The sequence below is a fragment of the Heteronotia binoei genome, chromosome 19, assembly GCF_032191835.1.
Source record: "Heteronotia binoei isolate CCM8104 ecotype False Entrance Well chromosome 19, APGP_CSIRO_Hbin_v1, whole genome shotgun sequence".
In the NCBI taxonomy this organism is placed as follows: domain Eukaryota; kingdom Metazoa; phylum Chordata; class Lepidosauria; order Squamata; family Gekkonidae; genus Heteronotia; species Heteronotia binoei.
In genome coordinates this window covers 2,460,035-2,476,627 of record NC_083241.1, presented here as the reverse complement: position 1 = coordinate 2,476,627, position 16,593 = coordinate 2,460,035, and the positions used below count along the sequence as shown (strand labels likewise).

At 50.3% G+C, this 16,593-nt stretch overlaps 1 protein-coding gene across 1 annotated transcript in view; it reads right to left on the bottom strand.

The window, feature by feature from the left end:
- The window catches only part of ITGA11 (integrin subunit alpha 11), a 154,611-nt gene that overhangs the window by 48,134 nt on the left and 89,884 nt on the right, over positions 1-16,593 (bottom strand). Inside the window, exons 12-18 of the mRNA XM_060260361.1 lie at positions 14,839-14,983; positions 12,070-12,218; positions 9,661-9,801; positions 7,521-7,724; positions 3,779-3,909; positions 2,558-2,724; positions 70-212 (exon numbers count right to left, since the gene is read on the bottom strand). Of these exons, the coding sequence (XP_060116344.1) occupies positions 70-212; positions 2,558-2,724; positions 3,779-3,909; positions 7,521-7,724; positions 9,661-9,801; positions 12,070-12,218; positions 14,839-14,983 (1,080 nt within the window). The remainder of the gene's footprint in view (positions 1-69; positions 213-2,557; positions 2,725-3,778; positions 3,910-7,520; positions 7,725-9,660; positions 9,802-12,069; positions 12,219-14,838; positions 14,984-16,593) is intronic.

The following is a 16,593-nucleotide window of genomic DNA, read 5'->3' as shown; positions in this document are numbered from 1 at the left end:
TTAACTGCAGAATTCGAAACGGAAGTTGCCCACAGTGCAACCCCCGTTGCTAGAAACCAAAGCCCTTACCATGACGTGGAAATCCAGCCCGCCACACTGTTCTCGTCCGGCGAACAACACGACCGCCTTGTGGGTGTGCCGGTCCCCGTTTTCATCTAGATGGGCCCGTGGGACGTACCGGCGTTCATCAATAGTGACGTTGTAATTCAGCGCTGAAATGATCAACAATTGGTTCAAGGTTCTTTCCACATGCAACGTTCAATTCTGGAAAGGAAAACCATCTCGAGATCTGAACCCGCATTTTAAAAACACTCCTTTCTCTTGACCATTGTGTTCCCATGGGATTGCCTAAACTGCAAAGGCAAGGGACAGTATCATTTATTAAACTGATTTCTTCATTTGTTCCTCGCCTTTCTCCTCAATGAGGACCCGAAGGGGCTTACATTGTTCTGCTCGCCTCTATTTTACCCTCACAACAACCCTGTGAAGTGGGTTAGGCTGGGAGCATGTGAGTGGCCCAAGGTCACCCAGCCTGCTTCCATGGCAGAGTGGGGAATCGAACCTGGTTCTCCCAGATCCTAGACTAGCACTCTGACCTCATCCCTGATCTCTCCTTTCTATACACACCTGGAATTCTGCCTCTTTGAGAGCTATTTTGGTGCAGTTGTTAAATGCACCGACTCTTATCTGGAAGAACTGGGTTTGATTCCCCACTCCTCCACTTGCAGCTGCTGGAATGGCCCTGGGTCACCCATAGCTCTCACAGAGCTGTCCTTGAAAGGGCAGCTTCTGTCAGAGCTCTCTCAGCCCCACCTATCTCACAGGATGTTTGTTGTGGGGGGGGAGGTAAAGGAGATTGTGAGCTGCTCTGAGACTCTGATTCAGAAAGAAGGGGAGGATATAAATCCAATATATTCTTCTTAGAGAGCCAGTTTGATGTAGTGGTTAAGTGTGTGGACAGGGTTTGATTTCCCACTCCTCTATTTGCAGCTGCTGGAATGGCCTTGGGTTAGTCATGGCTCTGGCAGAGCTGTCCTTGAAAGGGCAGCTTCTAGGAGAGCTCTCTCAGCCCACCCACCTCACAGGGTGTCTGTTGTGGGGGAAGGGAAAGGAGATTTGTAAGCCTCTCTGAGACTCCCTTGGCTAGCAAAGGGCAGAGTATAAATCCAATATCGTCTTCTTCTTTCAGCATCCACCAGCCAGGCAGATAAGACTGCTGCTGTTGCTTTGGATAAGCTTTCAAGTTCTTATGGAATCAAAGCGCCAAAGGATGATTTAGCACTTTTCCTGTGGGGGCATGAAAGAACGAACCAGGGCCCATTCACGGAGCCAGCAGAGTGCAGTTGGGGTCTCCAATCTGGACCCAGGTAGGACAGTATTAAATTCCCAAACTGCATCTGGGGTTGATGAGTTGGTGCTTTCTGAGACAAGTGAGGGCTGCCAACATCCAGGCAGGGCCTGGAGACCCCCCCCCCCCAGGTATTACAATTCATTTGTGGACTACAGAGATCAGTTCCCCTGGAGAAAATGGAAGCCTCAGAGGGCGGACTGTGTTGAAATCTATCCTCCTGAGGTCCCTGCCTACCCAAACTCCGCCATTCCCGCTCTCCACCTCCAAAATATCCAGGAACCTGGAGCTTGTAACCCAAAACAAGACTTGAATCTGGGACTTCACCATGCACAAACATAGCTACAGCTCTTGTGAGCTGTGGAGCTGAATATATGAACATATGAAGCTGCCTTCCCCCTCAGTCCATCAAAATCAGTCTTGTCTACTCAGGCTGGCAGCAGCTCTCCAGGGTCTCCAGTGGAGGTTTTTCATGCCTATTTGCTTGGATCCTTTTTTGTTGGAGATGCCCAGGATTGAACCTGGGACCTTCTGCTCATCAAGCAGATGCTCTACCACTGAACCACCGTCCCTCTACTTAGACATATGAACCTATTCGAACATATGAAGCTGCCTTCTACTGAATCAGACCCCCCTCGGTCCATCCAAGTCAGTCTTGTTTACTCAGACTGGCAGCGGCTCTCCAGGGTCTCCAGCGGAGGTTTTTCACGCCTCCTTGCCTGGACCCTTTTTAGTTGGAGATGCTGGGGATTGAACCTGGGACCTTCGCTTACCAAGCAGATGCTCTACCCCTGAGCCACAGCCCCATTCATGGCTCTCCAGGGTCTCAAGTGGAGGTTTTTCACACCTACTTGCCTGGATCCTTTTTAGTTGGAGATGCTGGGGATTGAACCTGGGACCTTCTGCTTACCAAGCAGATGCGCGACCACTGAGCCACAGCCCCATTCATGTCTCTCCAGGGTCTCAAGCGGAGGTTTTTCACGCCTCCTTGCCTGGACCCTTTTTAGTTGGAGATGCCGGGGATTGAACCTGGGACCTTCTGCTCACCACGCAAATGTTCTACCACTGAGCCACTGTCCCTCCCCAAGCTCAAGCGGTGCCACATGCTTTATTCCAGCAAGAGACAAGCCTTCCCCAATTCAAGCCTTCCCTCAAGGCAGACGCACAGGAATAGCAAACCCAGACGGAGGGCAGGAAACAGCCGCTCACCGATGCTCGCTGTCTGGAAGTGTGGCGAGAGGAAGACGGCCGTGAAGCAAACCAGGGCAGACAGGCAGGTGGCGTCCTTTCCATTGCGGGTGCAGTCCTTGTTGAAGATGTTGATCTTGGGCGGCTCGAACTGGAAGCTGGCCTTGACCTGCACCACACTGCGGGACCTCGAGGGGAAAAGGAAGAGTCTGCTGAAGTCCTGGGGCAACCCAGATAGCCATTGCCTGGGGGCTGCCAGTGCCGAACGTGCTGTGAAACAGCTGTGCCAAACAGGGCAAGGAATGAGTCCCTGCAGCTCTAGATCAGGGGTGGTTAAACTTGCTCAACATAAGAGCCACCGTGGCTGTAGCCAGGATTTCATGTTTGGAGGGGTGGGCCCGCAGCAGCATTTTTTTTGTTTTGGGGGGTGTGTGTGAGCTGGAGGCTTCTCTCCTCCCTCCCCATGCCAATCTGAAGCCCCTACAGTAGCAACTTGTTCAGAGTGGCGTTGAGTGGTGGTGAGCAAAGGGGGCAAATTGGAGAGCCTCCAATGGAGGCGCCATACAGATGGAGGGGAGGGAGACATTGCTTCGGCAGGCTCTCTCAATCGCACAGCAGAGCTACTGAACCAAGCCTCTCTTCCTTCTATTGGCTGAGGCGCCTCCCCCTCCTGGTCCCCTGGGGAAGGAAGGAAAGAGCCAGAGCTTCCTTCGCCCAGTTCCCTGGATCCCATGGGAAAGATACAAAGAAAGCACCTTTAAGACCAACAAGTACTAATGTTTTAAGCGTGTTTTACTTTAAGTTTTTGTTTTTTTTAAAAAAAATCTTTAATTGTGTTTGTCTGTGCCCCTTATAAAGTTTATATCTCTGCTACCTAATCTTAAATAGGTACACACACAGCCCAGTCCAACATGGCCTGGCCCAACAAGGTCTCATTGATGACAGATCCATCAGTGCAAGACTCCGCGTGGCTCCAGATTGCTGCTGAGCAGGGCTTCCGGTTTTACTGAGCTGCTGCTCATGGATACAGCTTAGAGGGAACACTGGTTCCTTGCAATCTGCCATGGACTTTGGGCTCCCACTGTTGCAAAACACTCCCTGTACCATCATCCAGTGCAAACATCCCCAGGATCGCCCTGCATTTCAACGTGAGCCTCTTTCACGCCTTTATAAGACTTGCGTGTCAACCGGATTCCGCAACCATGTGTGAACGCGTCCACCCAGAAATGTACCACAACCAACCATAACAACACAGCGCTTCCAAGAGAGCCGACAGCCAGGTCGATGAGCCCGTCTTCATTCAAATCCAGTTGCCCGTGGATGCTGCACCCAAAATACATCAATCCCGGAGAAAGGTCGGCTGCTGCAATTCTCTGGAAAAAACCGCAGAAGGGGGTACTTGTCAATATTCCCCCAGGAGCATCTCTTGCACAACAGACATGCAGCTGAAGTACATTGGGGGCACTGAGGCAGGTGGGGTGACGATCATCTGTGTCTGGAACAGCAGAACAAAACACCAGTCCAGAGGCCACTTAAAGACTAATGACACCTATCCCATCAGGAGCTTTCAGGAACCAGAGTTTTCTTCATTAGCTGCCTGGAAACGACCGGTGAGTGGGAGTAGGTCAAATAGGCAGCTGTCTAGGGCGCCACCTGGCCTAGCCTGCGCAGTGTGCTCCTCGGAGCCGGCAGGGATAAATAAACCAATTGCAAAAGCCGAAGAAGAGCCAATGACAGCTTCTAAAAACTGGCTGCTCTTGAGGTCGTCAGCTGCCACTCGTCCTTCCTCCTCTCCTTGAACACAGCCAGGGGGTGGGAGCCGCAGCTCAGGGGTACAGCATCTTTCTCATACGCACCTCCAGCTAAAAGGATCAAGTAGTATTCTCACCGTTTTTATCGCTTAATCTCACTTTTAAAAAATATATATATTAAATTAAAAATAGAAAACTGTAAATTAAAAATGTAAATAGGGATTTTATAAAACATAAGAAATGTATTTTTTATTTCAAAATTATATATATATATATATATATATATATATATATATATATATATTTCTTTTTATTATTAAGATTCTTTTAGTGTTAAAGATACTTTTTGATATTAGAATTTTAAGTAATTGGCACCAGCAGAAGCCAAGATTTAGGGGGAGGGGAGGAGGGAAAAGAGTAATGTATGGGGAAGGTATTAAGTGTTTACCAGCCTACAAATAGCAGCTCTCCAGCAGCCCTGGCCCCACTCAATGCACAGCAGCCAAGAAGGTCAGAGTGCCTGCTCCGGCTGCAACGCCACTGAGGATGTTCTCCGCAGCTGAGAACGAAACGTCTGGAAGGAAAACTTTCTCCAGTAGAACACGGCACTTGATCCCGAAAGATTCTACAAACCCTAATGATGTTACCAGCCGTGAAAACCTGAAATCTTTGATATTAAGTGTTTATCAATATTTTATTAGTATTGGATATAAATTACCATATATTACCAAATAAAAATTGTTTTAACCATAACTTTCCAGATAGTGCTCAGTTGAAATCAATAATACACTTCTTAAATGTGCATTTTATTCACCACGGATGGGATTTAAATGTAATTTTCTATAGCCTTCCCGGATCTGATCTGCCAGTCTAATAAAAATGTAAATAGTTTCAAGTTTCTTCATTTCTCCTACAATTATGTTTTTTTTTAATTTCTGGGCTGGGGAGGAAGTGGGCAGCTCGCTTAGGGCACCCAAAACCCTCACACTGGCCTGGGAGGATAATAATAATAATAAATTTTTATTTATACCCCGTCCTCGCCAAAGCAGGCTCAGGACAGCTGCAGGCTCAGGGTCCATCTGCTAGGTCAGCGTCTTTATATTTATACCAGAAAGGACAGACCATGGAGATGACTATCTGGCCCAGGCAAGGCTCACTTCTGGCACTCCCCCTCCACTGATAACATCACCGAGTCACATGGGGGGGGGGGTTGCCCAATTTGGTACCCTCAGAAGGCAATTCCCTAGTTTGCCTTGTGGCAGAGCTGAACCTGGATGAAGGTCAGTTTAAAACAAGATCCAATCAAAACTGCAATCTGTCCGCTCAGCATGGATGTCCCACCTTGCACTTTCCTAGATTTGATTTTATGTTAATCCCACTCTGACCAATTGGGAGTGGTCCTCAATCACTCTAATGACCCCTTCGGCTGGATCTTACTCCTAAACCGGTTGCTCTTGGTTACCTCTTCTGCCCAGTCCGCTGCTCTCTGTCGTTTGCATCCTTTAATATATAGACACATCGGTTTAACAGATGCACACTCCATGCATCTGATGAAGTGAACTCATGCATTTTTGTTGGCCTCTTTATTGTCGCTAGACAGCTCCGTGGCACAGAGTGGTAAAACTGCAGTACTGCAATCCAAGCTCTGCTCACGACCTGAGCTCGATCCCAGCGGAAGCTGGGTTCAGGTAGCCGGCTCAAGGTTGACTCAGCCTTCTATCCTTCTAAGGTTGGTAAAATGAGGACCCAGCTTGCTAGGGGTAAAGTGTAGAAGACTGAGGAAGGCAATGGCAAAGCACCCCATAAAAAGTCTGCCAAGAAAACATCATGGTGTGACGTCACCCCATGGGTCGGTAACGACTTGGGGCTTGCCCAGGGGACTACCTTTACCTTTTACCTTTATACTGTTGCTGGATTTCTGTGCATCTAGATGCACAGAGAATGTGTAAGAAAGAACAGAGACAGGCAGCTGAATGAGAGATAAATTTGCAGTTCCTCCTTGAGTGCTGTAGAGGTATACTAGTATTATCTTTCAGGTGCAAAGTGGTACCTACCTAAATTAACTCACTGAAAATATGTATGCATGAGATTGCTTCTTATGGAATCAGAGCACTGGACCATTTGATGTAGTTCTGTTGGTTAGCTGCCCTGAGCCTGCTCCGCCAGGGAGGGCGGGATACAAATAAAAATTGTTGTTGTTGTTGTTGTTAACTAGCAACAGTTCTTTGCATTATGCAGGGGTGTCAAGCATGCAGTTCAGGGGCCGAATCAGGCCCCCAGAGGGCTCCTATCAAGCCCCTGAGCAAGTGGCTGTCATCTGCTTCCTTCTCCTTATATCTTGCTTCCTTCTGCATGACAGTTTGCTTTGCAATGCTTGCTCAATTGCAAAGGAGCTACAGAGCAAAACCTCTGTTTTCTCCATTGGCTAAGGCTCCTCCCTTGGGGAGGAAGCGGGGAAGGCAGAGCTTGTTTTTTCCAAGTTCTCTCAATCGCACAGCAGAAGTACTGAGCCAAGGCTCTCTTCCTTCTATTGGCTGAGGCTCCTCCCCACCCAGTCCCCTGGGGAAGGAAGGAAAGAGCCAGAGCTTCCTTTGCCCAGTTCCCTGGATCCCATGGGAGAAATACAAAGAAAGCACCTTTAAGTCCCACAAGTGCTAATGATTTAAGGATGTTTTAATTGTGTTTGTCTGTGTCCTTTATAAAGTTTATATCTCTGCTACCTAACCTTAAATAGGTATATACATGGCCTGGCCCAACAAGGTCTCATTTATGTCAGATCTGGCCCTCATAACAAATGAGTTCGACACCCCTGCGCTACAGGTTCTTCAGAACAAGTGTCTGTGAGATCTTTTAACTGGGGAATGCCAGCACTGAAACTCAGGATCTTGTGCATGAACACGCTTTTCCCTCTGCTTTGGTGTCTTCAAGAAGAAGAAGAAGAAGATATTGGATTTATATCCCGCCCTCCACTCCGAAGAGTCTCAGAGCGGCTCACAATCTCCTTTACCTTCCTCCCCCACAACAAACACCCTGTGAGGTGGGTGGGGCTGGAGAGGGCTCTCACAGCAGCTGCCCTTTTAAGGACAACCTCTGCCAGAGCTATGGCTGACCCAAGGCCATGCTAGCAGGTGCAAGTGGAGGAGTGGGGAATCAAACCCAGTTCTCCCAGATAAGAGTCCGCACACTTAACCACTACACCAAACTGGCTCTTCAGCCGAGAGATGGAATCCTACCTGCTTATATTTCCGGTGGAGGTTTTCCTGGCGGCCGTGGAAGACGTAAATGGCTCCTTGGTGGTCTTCTTCCAGAGGGGCGCCCACAATGATGTCGTTGTAAGAGTCCTGGTTCAGATCTGGGACGGAAGCGATGCAGGAACCAAACCGGGAGTTCTGGTAGCTCGGGAAGTCTTCCAGGGTCCCATTAGCAATCAATCGGTCCTTGGAAGAAAAGGCAGAAATGGGAAAAGAAAATAGATCAGAAAGAGAAACAGGCACACGGCTTGACAACCAGATAAGCTCTCAAGCAACAGCGAGGAGTTGCACCCTCCTGATTTATTTCCTGCATTTCTATCCCGTGCTTCTCCCAAGTGAAGACACAAAGTGGCTTACGACATTCTGCACCCCTCTGTCTCATCCTCACAACTCAGTAGTAAATCCCATGTTACACAATGGGGGCCTGCTCCTCCTGGGAAAATGCAATATTCAGAAGCATAAGGAAGAGCGCTGGTGGAAGCGAGAGGGGCAAGGGAAAAGCAGAAGTCCTGCCCTTCCTCACATTCTTGGTCCCGCTCCAGAAGATTATTATCCCCCCAGCCACAGGAGGAACAAACTCAATGCCTGAGGAATGATGGAGCTACGGTTACCGCTTCCTCGCCAACGGGCAGCCCGTTTCCCCTCCTGCGCCAGACTCTTTAATCTTGTGCAGCTCCATTGAGGATGACCGAAAGGAGCAGAAGGTTGTTCTCCCCACTCTCTTCTTTGCAGGGAAAGTTTATTTTGAGTTCTCCCCTCTCAGCCCTGAAGGAAAAAAGGACTATCCTCCCTGCCCCTGCTGTTTTTAAAGTCCAGGGGCTTCATTCCTGAAGACAGATCCCGTAAACTTTTCGGTCTCTGGAAGACGGCCATGCACTGAGGAGATCTCCTCCTGGAGGATCTACTGATCCTTTTACTGGGCATGCCAGGGAGGTGGCAGCAGAAGCAGAAAATTTTCCCACCCAGGCCATCCGGCACCCTACCTGTCTGGGCCACTGATGGTCACCTGTGCTCTGAAACAGACCTGAGATGCCCTGTTGGGTCTCTTGGGGAAAACCACAGGCAGGGCTTATTTCTGTAGCAGGAACTCCTTTGTATATTAGGCCACACACACCCTGATGCAGGAAGGAAGGAAGGAAGGAAGGAAGGAAGGAAGGAAGGAAGGAAGGAAGGAAGGAAGGAAGGGAGGAAGGGAGGGAGGGAGGAAGGAAGGAAGGAAGGAAGGAAGGAAGGAAGGAAGGAAGGAAGGAAGGAAGGAAGGAAGGAAGGAAGGGAGGGAGGGAGGGAGGGAGGGAGGGAGGGAGGAAGGGAGGAAGGGAGGAAGGGAGGGAGGGAGGGAGGGAGGAAGGAAGGAAGGAAGGGAGGGAGGGAGGGAGGGAGGAAGGAAGGGAGGGAGGAAGGAAGGAAGGAAGGAAGGAAGGAAGGAAGGAAGGAAGGAAGGAAGGAAGGGAGGGAGAGGGAGGGAGGGAGGAAGGGAGGAGGGAGGAAGGGAGGGAGGGAGGGAGGGAGGAGGAAGGAAGGAAGGAAGGAAGGAAGGAAGGAAGGGAGGAAGGAAGGGAGGGAGGGAGGAAGGAAGGAAGGAAGGAAGGAAGGAAGGAAGGGAGGGAGGGAGGGAGGGAGGGAGGGAGGAAGGGAGGAAGGAAGGAAGGAGGGAGGGAGGGAGGGGGAGGAAGGAAGGAAGGAAGGAAGGAAGGAAGGAAGGAAGGAAGGAAGGAAGGAAGGAAGGAAGGAAGGAAGGAAGGAAGGAAGGGAGGGAGGAAGGGAGGGAGGGAGGGAGTCCTTAGCCTAAGACCCTGGGGAAACACTACCAGTCTGAGCAGACATGACTGATTGTGATGGACCAGGATTCTGATTCAGTAGAAGGCCTCTTCATGTGTTCACCTGGGCAGAGAGGTCCCCTTATGCTGCTTCCCCCATCATGGGCGAAAGGGGACTGAGTGGGAAGGCTCGCCTCCTTCCCTGCAGGGATGGGCAGTCCAGTACTGAGGGGAAGAGGAACCGCAAGGTTCAAAGCTTGCGTTGAGAGTTTCCAAATCAAAGCACTGCGCAGGTTACGGAATCCATGCGCATTGATGCTCACGTGGGAGATATCTAATTGGTGGCCCCAAACCCAGCAAGTTACCTCTTTTAGAATATAGATGTACACCTTTCCCCTCTCTCTCCCTTCACTGAAATACATGGGCGCTCCCACCAAGAGCACATCGGTGACCCCGTCGCCATTAACATCTGCAGAGCTGATTTCGCTTCCAAAATAGGCGCCAATCTGAAACAGAAAGAAATTGGGTGGTGGGGGGGGGAAGAGGGAAGATATGCACATGGACTGATGTTAGGAGCGGCCTGTGATTCTCTCCTTTCATTTGCTTCCAAGAAACCAGTGGCATCTGGAATGACGGGAATTTCTAAAAGAAGCAATTTATCATCTCCGTTGTCTAGACGATTTATCATCTCCGTTGTCTAGACGTCTCTCCCAGGAAAAAAGAAAAACAATTTAAAACTTTGATCCTAGAAGATTAAAGATCGTATTTATTTCCTCGCTCACGGACGTTGTTGCTTTCTTCTGATTGCTCAATGTCTATGGCGAGAAGGAGTCATTTGCTTAGGATGGGATTCATGTTTCTTCGCATCCAGGAAAGGACAGGCTACCAGGCTACGGATCTTTGGCAGCCTTCCCGGGTGACATTCCTGCACAGACAAAAATTGCGTCTGCTGCCTGCGCTGGTCTTTCGACAATCTGGAATTGCCGTTGAGTTCCCACGTGGCCGGCTCAAGCTTCTCTTCTTCAGGAGCAAAAACTGAATCTGACGGGTAGCAGGTTTCAAGACCCGCAGAAGGAATTGCTTGCGCAACACAAACATTTACTGATGGAAGTCATTACTCCACAGCGGCGGCTCCAGCAGGCTTTATCTTACTGTTCCATGCATGGCATGAGGAGGTTCCCTGCATTCCTCTCTGGTCCTCAAGCCTCTTCTCGTAATTGGGGTCCTTATGGGATCATTGAAGAAGAATTGCTGCATGGGGGGGGGGGTTCAGTGTGCCAGGGAAAGAGGGCAAAATTGCTGCTGCTTCCTTTTCTAAAAGCGGTGCTCCTCTAAGGAAAGGGACCGATTTCATCGCTTTGCTCTCCTCCCCTCAGCCCCACTGACTTGCATGGCTATTCTTTGGCACAGATCCTGCAAACCCCAGGAATGAGGACTGGGGAGGGGGCTGTGGCTCAGTGGCAGGGGAACTGCTTGGCACGCAGAAGGTCCCAGGTTCAGTCCCTGGAATCTCCAGTTAAAAAGGACCAGGCAGGGGGGGTGATGGGAAAGACCTCTGCCTGAGACCCTGGAGAGCTATGAGAAGGGCCATAGCTCAGTGGCAGAGCCTCTGCTTGGCATGCAGAAGGTCCCAAGTTCAATCCCTGGCATCTCCAGTTAAAAGGACCAGGCAGGAGGTGATGGGAAAGACCTCAGCCTGAGACCCTTGAGAGCTATGGAGAAGGGCCATAGCTCAATGGCAGAGCCTCTGCTTGGCATGCAGAAGGTCCCAGGTTCAATCCCCGGCATCTCCAGTTGAAAGGACCAGGCAGGAGGTGATGGGAAAGACCTTCCGCCTGAGACCCTGGAGAGTGGCTGCTGGTCTGTGTAGACAAGGGGTGGCCAGACTGTGGCTCTTTCACACATATTGTGTGGCTCTTTGAAGCCCCCACCACCTCATCAGCCAGTTGGAGAAGGCATTTGTCTCTTCCAAGCCAAGCCAGCTGACGGCTTGGAGAATGCATTAAAAGTTGCTTTCTTTCCACCTCTCCTTCCCCCATCTATTTTCCTTCCTTCCTGCCTGCTCTACTTTTAATGGTTTTAATCTCTTTTGTTGATTTTCACCGTTTTTAAAAATGTGTTCTTCTTATGGATGTTGTAATTTGTTAACCACCTTGGTGGCCTTGATGAGGGCAGGAAAAAAGGGTAAGGGTAAAGGTAGTCCCCTGTGCAAGCACCAGTCGTTTTCAACTCTGGGGTGACGTTGCTTTCACAACGTTTTCACGGCAGACTTTTTACGGGGTGCTTTGCCATTGCCTTCCCCAGTCATCTACCCTTTCCCCCCAGCGAGCTGGGTGCTCATTTTACTGACCTTGGAAGGATGGAAGGCTAAATCAGCCATGAGCCAGCTACCTGGGGAGGGACCGTGGCGCAGCGGTAAAGCATCTGCTTGGTAAGCAGAAGGTCCCACGTTCAATCCCTGGCATCTCCAACTGAAAAGAGTCCAGGCAAATAGGCATGAAAAACCTCAGCTGGAGACGCTGGAGAGCCGCTGTCAGTGAGTAGATGATACTGACTTTGATGGGCCGAGGGTTTGATTCAGTAGAAGGCAGCTTCAGACGTTTATATGTACCTGAACCCAGTTTCTGCTGGGATCGAACTCAAGTCCTGAGCAGAGCTTGGATGCAGTACTGCAGCTTTACCACTCTGCGCCACGGGGCTCTGAGGGGAGGAAGGCAGGAGATAAAGTGAAATAAATAAAGCAAACAAATCCGTCAGCTGCATCCCTCCTTTACCTGTTCCCCTTTCAGCGACTGGTGGATGGAGAGATTCCGGTCGGTGTGCATTGTGAAAATGATCACTTTCCCCGTGTGGTTGAATCGGGGGGCTCCCGCGACGTAAATCCTGCCCCGCCTCGTCGACACCACTGAGGTGACGGTGTAACCTGCAGCGGGGAAGCAGGACCACGCACGTTATTTGTTGGTTTTATTCTGTTTTACTTTCTCAGTAGTCCTCTTCTCTCATTTGGATTCAAGGTGGAGACACCACAGAATGGGTCAATGCAATCAATAGAGGCTTCCCAATCCCCAGGTCCCAGCGGGGGATCTCCTGTTTTTACAGGCTTCTCCCCGCCCCCAGCCAGCTGGCCAGCAGGGGAAGCCCCGCCCCCCACAGTCGCCATGTAGTTTTAGAGCTCCTGCAGGACTGTTTTTAAAATATGTGCCTTTAAGGCTGAGCAGGAAGCAGGAAACAGGAAGGGCTTCGGAGAACGGCCCCTGCCTTGGTTTTGCTTTCGTTTTCAGAGCAAGTAAAGTTCTGCAGGAACAAGACCCAGTAAGTATTTGTGTGTGAGAGAGAGGGAGGGGCAGGGGATTCCCTGGTTTGGAGGCCCTCCTCCCGCTTTAGAAAGCGTGGGGGGGAGGGAAATGTCTACTGGGCACTCTATTATTCTCTATGGAGAACGATTCCCATAGGGAATAATAATGGGGAATTGATCCACGGGTATTGGGGGCTCTGGGGGGCTATTTTTTGAGGTAGAGGACCAAATTTTTAGTATAGCATCTAGTGCCTCTCCCCAAAATACCCCCCAAGTTTCAAAACGATTGGACCAGGGGGTCCAATTCTATGAGCCCCAAAAGATGGTGCCCCTATCCTTCATTATTTCCTATGGAAGAAAGGCATTTAAAAAGGTGTGCCGTCCCTTTAAATGTGATGGCCAGAACTCCCTTGGAGTTCAATTATGCTTGTCACACCCTTGTTCCTGGCTCCACCCCCAATGTCTCCTGGCCCCGCCCCCAAAGTCCCCAGATATTTCTGGAATTGGACTTGGCAACCCTAAATCAACAGGAAGGAATATCTGATAAACGGTGAAACAGGATTAGGATTGTAGAAACCGGAACAAAAACAGAAAACTGAAAAGATTCTACTTTCGGAACAAATTTTGCAGATTGACAATGGAAAGAAAAGAGAAGAAGAGATCGGACTTATATCGCCCTGAGCCTGCTTTGGCGGGGAGGGCGGGACATAAATTGAACAACTAAATAAATAAATACCCCGCTCTTCACTACCTGAAGGCAGAGCAGCTTCCAGTCTCCCTCCCTTTCTCTCCACACAACAGACACCCTGTGAGGAACGTGGGGCTGAGAGAGCTCTGACAGAAACTCAATCAATGGCTACTAGGCCAGGGTGACTGAGGGGAACCTCCACATTCAGAGGTACTAAGCCTCTGAATCCCAAAGCCAGGAGGCAACAGCAGGGGGGGGGGGACTCGGCCTTTATGACCTATTCTTGGCCCTCCAGAGGAACCGGCTGGCCCCTGTGTGAGACAGGAGGCTGGACTAGGTGGACCCTCCCTGGTCTGACCCAGCAGGGCTCTGCTGATGTTCTTCTCAGGGGAAGGCCTCGGCCTCTCTGCCCTGTTGTTGGCCCTCCAGAGGAACTGGTCGGCCCCTGTGTGAGACAGGAGGCTGGCTAGATGGACCCTCCCTGCTCTGACCCAGCAGGGCTCTTCTGAGGTTCTTCTCAGGGGAAGGCCTCAGCCTCTCTGCCCTGTTGTTGGCCCTCCAGAGGAACTGGTTGGCCCCTGTGTGAGACAGGAGGCAGGACTAGGTGGACCCTCCCTGGTCTGACCCAGCAGGGCTCTTCTGATGTTCTTCTCAGGGGAAGGCCTCGGCCTCTCTGCCCTGTTGTTGGCCCTTCATAGGAACTGGTTGGCCACTGTGTGAGACAGGAGGCTGGACTAGATGGACCCTCCTTGGTCTGATCCAGCAGGGCTCTTCTGATGTTCTTATCAGGGGAAGGCCTCGGCCTCTCTGCCCTGTTGTTGGGCCTCCAGAGGAACTGGTTGGCCACTGTGTGAGACAGGAGGCTGGAGTAGACAGACCTTCACTGGTCTGACCCAGCAGGGCTCCTCTGATGTTCTTCTCATGGGAAGGCCTAAGCCTCTCTGCCCTGTTGCTGGCCCTCCAGAGCAACTGGCTGGCCACTGTGTGAGACAGGAGGCTGGACTAGATGGACCCTCCCTGGTCTGATCCAGCAGGGCTCTTCTGACATTCTTCTCAGGTAAAGGCCTCTTTGCCCTGTTGTTGGCCCTCCAGAGGAACTGGTTGGCTGCTGTGCGAGAGAGGAGGCTGGACTGGATGGACCCTCCCTGGTCTGACCCAGCAGGGCTCTTCTGATATTCTTCTCAGGGGAAGGCTTTAGCCTCTCTGCCCTGTTGTCCCTCCAGAGGAACTGGTTGTCCACTGTGTGATGCTGGACTAGATGGACCCTCACTGGTCTGACCTAGCAGGGCTCTTCTGATGCTCTTCTCAGGGGAAGGCCTCGGCCTCTCTGCCCTGTTGTTGGCCCTCCAGAGGAACTGGTTGGCCACCGTGTGAGATGGGATGCTGGACTCTTGGGCTGACCCAGCAGGGCTCTTTTGATGTCCTTATGGAACACAATAGATTTGGTTCTTCTGCCGTGAGCCAGAGGGCTGTCCTGAGGTGGCTAGTAGGTGCAACTTCATAACAATTCCTGGATGAGCGCCACCACCTATTTTTCTACAAAATGACCCCTGCTCTTACCTAGGTACGCTCCGTGATTCTTGAGCTCCTCGGGGAATTCTTGGAGGTAGGATTCTCGGTGAGGAACCACTTTGCCACTGCTGGTCTCTTTGAGCACAGCTCCGTTCCAGTCGTAAGCGCCGACCGCTCCTAGCAAAACCCCATCCTGGCCGTGGGAAAAGGCAGCGTTGAATAAACAACAGCCAAAACAAAGAGAAAAGGAATCAAGAGACCAATGTGAAGAGCTGTTAAGATTTATCAGTATTTCGGGGCAGGAGTGGGGAGGAGTATTTTCAAGTTTCCCTGAAAATTTGAAAAAAAATCTTATTCTCTTTGTCTCTGTCTTGCACCCCCTTTGAGGCATTCTAAAGCAGGGATGTCAAACGTCCAACCCAGGAGCTGAAGCAACTGGACGTCGTCCGCTTCCTTCTCCCTCTCTCTCGCTTCCTTCTGCATCACAGCTTGCTTTGCCAGGCTTGCTCAATCGCACAGGAGCTAGAGAAAAGCCTCAATTTTCTCCTTTTTCTGAGGCTCTTCCCTTGGGGAGGAAAGGGGGAGGGAGAGCTTCCTTTGCCAGGCTCTCTCAATTGCACAGCAGAGCTACTGAGCCAAGCCTCTCTTCCTTCTATTGGCCGAGGCTCCTCCCTTTCCTGATCCCCTGGGGAAGGAAGGAAAGAGCCAGAGCTTCCTTTGCCCGGTTCTCTGGATCCCATGGGAGAAATGCAAAGAAAACATTAAGACCAATGAGTGCTAATGTTTTAAGGGTTTTTTTTTAAAAAAAATCTTTAATTGTGTTTGTGTTCTTTATAAAGTTTCTATCTCTGCTACCTAATCTTAAATAGGAACACACACTGCCTGGCCTGACATGGCCCGGCCCGACAAGGTCTCATTTATGTCAGATCCGGCCCTCATAACGAATGAGTTTGACACCCCTGTAAAAGAAACTGACCTGTACAACTTTCCAATGACCTGGTAAAATTTGCAGAAGTCTTGACAATTAAAGGAAGCTAGTTGGACGACAAAGTTCATTCAAGAATATGGGGGAAGAGAAGATACGTCCGGCTATCCTCCAGCTGTCCCATACCCATTTGCTTTCTTCTGTTGGAACGTCCCTTGGCATTTATCCACTGGCGTTGCATTCGATACTGTCATCACCCACAATGGACCCGTGCATTTTTACTATAATCTGTATTTTATGCGATACTTAGGAAAGCATCCAGTATTTAAAAAGGGCTTTGGGCATGTGGAAAGGAAGCCTTTGCCAAGTCAGCAAGTGAAATATTCCAGGACCTGCCAACTGCTCCAGACTTGTCAAATTTGGCAGGACAGATTTGAAAAAAAAGAAAAGGAAAAGAAGTACTCTTGTCCTTGTGGAAACAGCAAAGTAAATCAATATCAGTTCAAAGCTGCTGGGCTAGACGGGATCCAGACTTTGCAGCAGGATTATCGCTTCTCTTTCCTGACAGGAACTCTTGCTTCTTTGACTGCAGAAAAGCTGGCAGGAATTTGTCTTTGCCCAGAGCAGGGGTGGCCAAACTGTGGCTCTTTCACACATATTGTGTGGCTCTCAAAGCTCCCACTGCCCTGTTGGATGGTGGCTTGGAGAATGATTAAGGTCAGTGCGAAAACGCCCCTTATGTCTTTTCTGTGTTGCTCTTATGTTAGGCAAGTTTGGCCACTCCTGGCCTAGAAGCTGAAAGGACCTAACTGAGGCTATTGTGTACCATTTTCGCACACAGCTTACCTCGCAGTCACAATCCTGTTCCCTCCGCAGCG